General features: G+C 38.0%; 1 protein-coding gene across 1 annotated transcript in view; it reads left to right on the top strand.

Moving 5' to 3' along the window:
* The window catches only part of LOC107692432 (microtubule-associated serine/threonine-protein kinase 2-like), a 183,754-nt gene that overhangs the window by 163,951 nt on the left and 10,777 nt on the right, over positions 1–9,026 (top strand). Inside the window, exons 10-12 of the mRNA XM_016491479.1 lie at positions 2,225–2,300; positions 2,950–3,159; positions 5,387–5,488. Of these exons, the coding sequence (XP_016346965.1) occupies positions 2,225–2,300; positions 2,950–3,159; positions 5,387–5,488 (388 nt within the window). The remainder of the gene's footprint in view (positions 1–2,224; positions 2,301–2,949; positions 3,160–5,386; positions 5,489–9,026) is intronic.

Here is a 9,026-nt window from a genome sequence, read left to right as displayed (position 1 = left end):
TTTTTGAGCAGCAAATCAGAATATTAGAATGATTTCTGAAGGATCATGTGACTGGAGTAATGATGCTAAAGCTCTGCTTTGAAATCACAGGAATAAATTATATTTTCAAATAGAAAACAGTTATTTTAAATAGTAAAAATATTTCAAAATGTTACTGTTTTTGCTGTATTTTGGATCAAATAAATGCAGGCTTGGTGAGCAGAAGAGAATTCTTTAAAAAACATTAAAAATCTTACTGTTCAAAAACTTTTGACTGGTATGTTAGTAAGTATGCCTATAGTTTGAAGTAAAAAATATTAATATTAATATTAATAAGGAGAGTCTGAGATTTATTTGACAGTGATTTCACATTTCTTGTTTGTATGAAGGCTAAATACCAATAAAAGGTGAACATTTATTTATTTGCGCCATTTTTTTCCTAAAATATTATATAGTTTTATAGGAGTAGGTTTCATAGAGTTGGCAAATTAATTTTTCATAAGTTTGTATGCACAGACATCTGTTGTGGCCGTTCTTGGCCGTTTTTATGAGGCTTTTTTAATAGTGTTCATATCGATATCGGAATTATATCGTATCGACCGAAATTAAGAAATATATCGTGATATAAATTTAGGCCATATCGTCCAGCCCTACTCTGTATGTATGCGTATGTGTATGTATGAATACAATACAGACATAATGCACTACCGTGTTACAAAAGATATATTAGAAGATAAAAGAAGATATTTTTTATCAAAGACTTGCAGCCTTGGTGAGTGTGACAGACTTCTTTCAAAAAAAATTTACTGACATGGAAGTGCATTTTGCACTTCAGAATCTTTATGGAAGTAGTAGGTGATTCGGATGTTGTCCGCTTCCAGTTTTGAGAATGCTGAATATTCAGACATACTACATTTGACATTTTATAGACTGCTTTTTGTGTACAATATATTAGGGCATGGGCATATTCGGACACAAAAATCTAAATTCCTTGGAAAAGTAAGAACATGCTACCATTAAAAAGCTGTAACAGATTATGTAGGTATGTCAAAGTTTCATACTTAGAGTTGGGAATTTGTTCAAATATTGTTCCGCTCCTTTTGTACTTCTATTTCTCTTTTTATACTTTCTAACATATGTGAACACTCTTTATTCTTTTGCCCCTTAACATTAAGAATAGCTGTCCTTTCCTCTGTTATATCCGGTATGTTCCTGCACAGAACATATACAGTACATCTATTTCAGTTAAATCCATTTGATTTAAAACGATAATGAGAATCTTTTTACAAGGTCATTTCTCAAAAACATGATTATTTTTGGGGCTGCAAGGACATATCTGCGTCCATCAGAGAAAAATAATTGCATTCACTAATTATCATCTGTCTAAATGCAGAATGTTATTGCGCCGCAGGAAGTTCACTTTGATTCTTTGCACACACTAAATTCTTTATTTAATAAGAGGATTGCTCTAAGGCATTTTCTTTCATTCATTTTCCCTTGTCTTTTCTCTCTACCTCACTCAGCAGGAGACATTTTCTTAGTGTGATTGTTAATGCAGCTCCCTTCAGCTGCAAATCAATCTCTGTCAGAGTTAACCTTTGGCCGTGGCTAGCCGTGGCCGGATCGTAATTTTTGATTGAAATGGCTCTCAAGTAAGTTGAAGATTTGACTAGAATATTTCTCCCGTCTCTTATTGTTACTGACATAGCTGTAAATGAGCCAATTTAGTGTGTAAGTGTGTGTGTTGGCGCATTTCTCAACAGCACCCTGGAGGTTGATCAAATGTGCTATGGTTAGTATGTTTTCATTCAATCAGGAGGTCTAATAGGGAGCGCAAGCCTTCGATTGATGACTTACAGCATTACCTCATCCTTGAGGTTACATGACCTGCTTACCTTTACTAACAGGAGTGACTCATGCGATCCCAGCTGCATCTGTAATCTGTGTCCCTGACTGAAACGCACACATACTCGCTTATCTACACAAGCTGTATCTCTCAGTATTCCCTGTGGAGCGTTTCTGATTGAAGATGCTACTTTGACATGAATGGATATGTCTGAAAATACAAGTGCTCCAGTCTGTCATCCACATTAGATTATAGGTATAGGCCACCAAGCAACATCTGCTTGAAGGAAGAGGGACATTGGGGTTGAAAACATATGATTGGTTAAAAAAAGATGAATGTCTAAGTCCCATTTTTTATTTCTTTCTTCACTTATTTTTGTTTCTTTATTCTCGTCTTCAGCCCTGGACGCTCACCCATATCATTTGACCATGAGATCGTCATGATGAACCATGTCTACAAGGAGCGTTTCCCTAAGGTGAGGTCTAAAACTGATGAACTTGCACAACTCAAGGACACTGGATAAGTCTCATTTTCACACAATAAAGTACTTTTTTGACATGGCATTGCTAGAGCAATTTTTTATTATTAATTTTTATTATTCATTTTTATTAATAAAAATAAGGTGCCAGAATGTTAATAGAATAATAACTGTATATAATATAAATTTATAAACAATAATAATAGTAACAATAATTATAAATAATTAAATAAAATATACATTAAAAATAAAAATAAATAAACACAATGTTTAACATTAATTAAAATAAATAAAAACGGCAAGACACTAATTAGCATCAATGTTACAGACAATAAATAATAGAAATGATAAATAAATAACTCGTTGCTTGATATCTGTAAAACAAAATAATATCTGTTTCTTTTTTTATCATTGCCTGTATGCATAATATAAAAAGAAATCAGACTTGCTTTATTTTTTTAAATATAATAGTTTGAAAATTTTGTAAAAAAAAAAAAATAATAATAATAATAAATTAAATAAATAAATAAAATGTGTGTTTGAATAAATGTACAGTAACACATTGTGGATGGCTGGATACCTCTCTTTCTCCATGGCTTGGCCTTTGTTTCAACCCAGCCCTTACCAGGACCCTTCTGTCCCACAGGCTACTGCTCAGATGGAGGAACGGCTGGCTGATTTCATATCCTCCTCAGCTCCTGACAAAGTCATGCCTTTAGCTGATGGCGTCCTGAGCTTCATCCACCACCAGGTCATAGAATTGTCTCGGGACTGCCTGGACAAATCCCGTGAGGGTCTCATTACCTCCCGCTACTTCTACGAACTACAGGAGAACTTTGAGAAGCTACACCAAGATGTGAGTATGCAAAGATAGCCACATGTGGAGAGTATGTAGGAAGTTGTCGGCATTTATTTCAAGGGTATTAACTCCTTGTCATGCAAGGTCTTTCTTGTGGATCCCTAAACATAAATCCATGTCAGCCAAAGTGGTGATGTCATCACATCGGGGAAGAGGTCATCTCTGGACAGCTGGGCTGTCATAAACAACCCCCCCCCCATTCAGGAAATCAGGTGCAGCACCTTCCTGATTTTAATTTCACACTCCAGTAACCACCACTGGTGACGGATGAGTATCCCAGGCACCCAAGAGGAGGGTGCAGGGAGAGAGAGAAAGGGAGGGAGTGAGAATGGAAGGAGGGATCAGGTCAGGTTTTACCCTCTTTCGGTTGGTAGTCCATAACCATCTCGTTGCTGTTGCCTGCCAGAATCGAAAATGTGCACATTGTGATCTCATGCATTCGCCGAACTATTGCCGCATCCATACTTGGCATTCAGGCGAGTATGGATGACATCATTCAGCCCGTGCTAATTGGCTGATTTAGTTTGGGAGCCGATGGTGACAGGTGGGCCAGACAGGGATCGTGGTATAAACCGCATCTTCAGCAGGTGTGCTCAGAAAAGCATTCCTGACTTCTCCATTTAACGCTTCCTCACTCGCTCAGAGGATGTCCTGCGTTTCGTGGCAGAGGCGGCTGGAGGAAGAGGAGGTTCTTCAGCAGATTTTAGAGCGCTGGGAGCAGAGCACGCTCAGAAACCATGTGGATCTAACAGTTGAGTTCCTGATTGTTTTTACTTTGCAGAGTTGCATTGAGTCAAGGTCATAGTCTGATAGATGCTGTTTTATGTTGTTAAATTGTGGACACACCAGTGTTATGACAATTTAACACTCAAAATATGGACTGTAACTAGAATATTTTTATGCCTGATAATTCACCTGCTATTGTTTACTTTAATCAAATAGTGAATTGTAGAAAGTTTTTTAAATATTTGTCAGAGTATAGTATATGACACCTAAAACAGAATTTAGTCCATAATATAAGGGATGCACTGTTCTTAACATTCTGAGTGATACCAACAATATAATACAAATTTTGATTATATGACAGTGATTATAATTCTACACTATTTTGTATTGAAACTAATAATAATAATAATTTAAAATATATATAAAATGTACAGTTAAATGTCTGACAATATATATTTAATATTGACCAATACTAATAAATTAAAACAAAATCACTACTATTGGCTCATAACTGATATATGGTACAGGTATATCTTGCACAGTTCCATTCATCTTCTCTTTTTTTTTTTTTTGTCTTTTTGTTTTTTTCTATAAGGTCTTTCGCTATTGACCTGCATTTTTCTTTGTCCTCGTTTATAGGCTTTATTTATTAAATTGGACATTTGTCTTAAGGTCAGACTAGTTTTACCTTTTTAAATGATCAGTCTATATCATTCAGTCTCCCATGGTTGCATCATTAAAAACCACAGGAGCCAATCTCAAGGCCATGACGTCTGGCCCTAGAGGAATCCTGAGGATCTTCTAATGACCTTATGTACGCTTGACCTTATTGACCTTATGTATAGCTGAGTATAGAGTATCTCATTTCATCTAGTTTTAGGTGTGCTAAACCAAATCACTCCCTCATCCTATATCTCTCACTGCTGTTACTTGTCTGTCTACAGTGTATTTACTCAGTGTAGAGGCCCTTTATTATCCTGAATGTGTGCGATTCACTGGCAGTTTCATTACCTGTATAAATAATTCAGAGGCTGATTAGACATCCCCTGAGGTGGCTGTGCTGTCTGTCAGAGATGGCTCTATTACTGTCAGCCAACCATCTACTCTGAACGGCTCTTCTCTATTCTATTGATGAACTCTCTCCTGTCTGCTCCTTTTACACTCTTCCTTTTTATGTACTCTTTTTGTACACTTCATTTAACTATCCCAGTATCCCTCATTGTAGTGCTTTGAGTGTCAAAAATCTCGACTGATATTGCTTCTGATATCAGCTTCTTGCTCATTCGTCACTGTGAAAGTGGAAGGTCAAGTTAAGAACATTACATTTAGGATACAATATTCCACCCAGTTTGCTTTAATTTGTATTATGCTTATTTTGACAAATGTAGATAGATCATTAAGGTATTCAATTCATAAAGTACACAGATACATACTGAATACTGTGATTAGTATGTTTGTATGCTATTTCAAATCTATTGTTTTCTCTGTTTGTTACTAGGCTCATGAGCGTTCAGAAAGTGGGGAGGTGACATTTGTCACCCAGCTGATTAAAATGCTGATGATAATCATCGCCCGACCCGCTCGTCTGCTGGAGTGTTTGGTAAGCACTGATAATTTAAGGGACTCTAATCTGGACATTATTTGTACTGAGGCTTCAGTGCAAACTGCATTTGCATAGTAAATGAAGCACGTGCTTAGTACCATATAATTAAAAAACTAGATTTACCTGGAGGAGATGTGCATGTTGAATCAAGGCCACATTGTAAACCTTCAAAATGCACAGTGATTTGTCAGATTCGCTGAATTGTTAAAAAAAAATCACACCAGACATTATGGAAACACGTAAACACAAAAGCTGACTTCCACACAAAGCTACAGGGCTCCATGTCTTTGGCCACATGTGTATTTTGAGTAATCTTGTGCGTTCAGTAGTATGACAACATACAGTACAGCTCAGCACTGATGGAGGACCAGCAGCTGAGAGAGCAATGAGCTGTTAACCTTTTCTGCTTCATGTGTGCACAATGCATCGCAAATATCTCAGTGTGGCACCTGGAGACATACCTACCTCAATAAGCACACAAAAAATATTCTAAACTGTTCATTAAGTTAATGACAGTAATATTAGCCCTTGCTGGGCCTTTTGTTTGTTTGTTTGGCTCTTATTTTTTCTTAAATTATTAATTATTAAAATTATTATATCAATTATTATTATTAAAAGTTCTTAAATTTTGAAATGATAGTTTGTTAAAATACTGCATATATATACTGCATCTTTTTGTGTGAATGACCCTGAATAAGAAGACCTTTTAGCCTGTTACAAAATGTTGATAAAGTAAATGAATGAATATAATGAATCCTATGAATATAATGATTATAAATATTTGACTGGAACTAGGATTAAAGAAACAAGTAATATCATAATTTTACATTTTTCTCTGAAGTATTTGATGTTTGATCTATTCTGGACAGCATCAAAAATGTAAAAAAATATATTATATGTTATAGAGCAGGGGTCGGGAACCTATGGCTCGCGAGACACACCTGGCTCTTTGACAAAAATCATGTGGCTCGCCAGATCTCTCACCCTTTACCAACAAATGATCTATTACAAAAATTATACATCACTAGAGATCAGCAATTCATTGGTTGTAGAGACTACATAAGCTGATAAAATGTTTAAAATAATAATAAATTTTTTTGTACCGAAAAGTGCGCGTTCAGTGCTGTTCGTAAGAGTCACGACAGCAAACTGATAACGTAGAGCTAATAAACTCAGATTCAAGCTGCTACGTAGCTTGTTTGTGGTACCGTAGGGTGTCCCATTTGTCATTTTAGCGTTCAGAAGGGTGCTCGCGAGCGCCCCCTTTGTGGCCGTTATGCGTCCTCGATCCACACTTCTGCCGAGCCCACACCGGGGCGAGCTCCGCAACAGACTTCTTCTACCCGACAGTCAAAGCGGCATTACGTCACGAAAGTGCGGACTCAGAGGAAGGCCGCGAGGGTTTAGGGTGCCATTTGGGACAGGGCCCCGGTGCGGGCTCGGCAGAAGTGCGTATCGAGGGCGCATAACGGCCACAAAGGGGGCGCTCGCGAGCACCCTTTTGAATGCTAAAATGACGAATGGGACACCCTACGGTCTCGTGGACTTAACGGACACGCGCACGTGGCAACCATTGTAAGTCCGTAAAACAGCAAGTGCACATGAAGTGTTCCATTTGGGACAGGTCTAGGGCGAGCTCCGCGAAAGGAAAAAAGAATAAAAAAAAAAAAAAAAAAAAAGTGACAGGACTGAAACATATACCTTGTTTTATAGAAGATGGTGTTCTCCTGTGCCAAGAGCCAGTATGAAACATTTAGCCGGTTACTTTCACTTTTTCCGCTCAGCTTTCAGTGGGTGGGACTGTTAGCATTATTAATAAAGGAATGTGAATGAATGAGATAGTAAAGAGCGGGACATTCTTGAAGGCAGACAGTATTAAAAACTCAAAGCCGCGAAATGGAACCTAATCTGCCGTGCGCGTGTCCGTTAAGTCCACGAGACCGTAGGGTGTCCCATTCGTCATTTTAGCATTCAAAAGGGTGCTCGCGAGCGCCCCCTTTGTGGCCGTTATGCGCCCTCGATACGCACTTCTGCCGAGCCCGCACCGGGGCCCTGTCCCAAATGGCACCCTAAACCCTCGCGGCCTTCCTCTGAGTCCGCACTTTCGTGACGTAATGCCGCTTTGACTGTCGGGTAGAAGTCTGCTGCGGAGCTCGCCCCGGTGCGGGCTCGGCAGAAGTGCGCATTGAGGGCACATAGCGGCCGCAAAGGGTGCGCTCGCGAGCACCCTTTTGAATGCTAAAATGACGAATGGGACACCCTACGGTCTCGTGGACTTAACGGACACGCGCACGTGGTGGCCATTGTAAGTCCGCAAGACCGAAAGTGCACATGAAGTGTTCCATTTGGGACAGGGCCTTTGTCTTTAGTGGCACCTATAATAATACACCTTTGAGGATACCTCATGATAAATAGACATGGTGTTACATAAGTACTAAAATGTATTATTATTATTATTACCATGGTAAATTTGTGGTTACTGCAGTGCCCTGTCCCAAATGGCACCCTAAACCCTCACGGTCTTCCTCTGAGTCCGCACTTTCGTGACGTAATGCCGCATTGACTGTCGGGTAGAAGTCTGCTGCGGAGCTCGCCCTAGACCTGTCCCAAATGGAACACTTCATGTGCACTTGCTGTTTTACGGACTTACAATGGTTGCCACGTTTACCCCTAAAGGTGAAACTTTAGCATATTTTTTTCTGACAGATTTATTAACAGCAATTACAGACCATAACACAATCCATTTGAACTTTTAACAACTGGTTTAAATAAATTTACTTGCACAAACTAGCCAATTTAAAATAAAAATTACATGTACACAAAAGTTTGGGGTCAGTAAGATTTTGTAATAGTTTTTAAGCATCATGCTCACCAAGGCTGCACTTATTTGAAAAAAAAAAGAAAAACAGTAAAAGCAGCAGTATTGTGAAATATAACAATTAAAATAACTTTCAGAAATCATTCTAATATAATTTGCTGCTCAAGAAACATTTATTATTATTGCTGCTTCATATTTGTGTGGAAACCGTGATGCATTTTTCAGAATTAATTTTATTTATAGTAACAATGTTATGTAGGCTAATGTAATAATGTGGTAATGGTTTCTTAAGATCTACTTATGCTTCTGATGCTTTTGGGAAATGCAGCCCTGTTTAAACAAGCACTCTGAGCCATGCGTCAGCAGCGAATGCTGTCTGTGATTGATTGGTTTTGTCTTTCAGCATTTGCATGTGTTCCGATGAGCAGGAGAAATGGTTCTATCCAACACAATTATTCGCTAATATACTTAGCTTTTTTTATGCACCGAATTTCTTGATAAATAAATAAAATGAATGGTTAAAAAATGCACTTTAGAATCGATATTTTTATGTGAGGATCGATCCTTTCGATACAACATCAGTATTGAAAGTATTGATACTTAAGGATTGATCCGCCCATCCCTAGTATGGCTGTGTTCAGGTTAATAAAGGCCTTCTGAAGCGACGCGATGCATTTGTGTAAGAAAAATATCCATATTTACAACTTTATAAACCTT

This window comes from Sinocyclocheilus anshuiensis, unplaced genomic scaffold (assembly GCF_001515605.1).
Source record: "Sinocyclocheilus anshuiensis isolate Anshui unplaced genomic scaffold, SAMN03320099.WGS_v1.1 scaffold70, whole genome shotgun sequence".
Lineage (NCBI taxonomy): Eukaryota > Metazoa > Chordata > Actinopteri > Cypriniformes > Cyprinidae > Sinocyclocheilus > Sinocyclocheilus anshuiensis.
The sequence above is the reverse complement of the archived record's forward strand: the minus strand, read 5'-3'. Positions and strand labels throughout refer to the sequence as shown.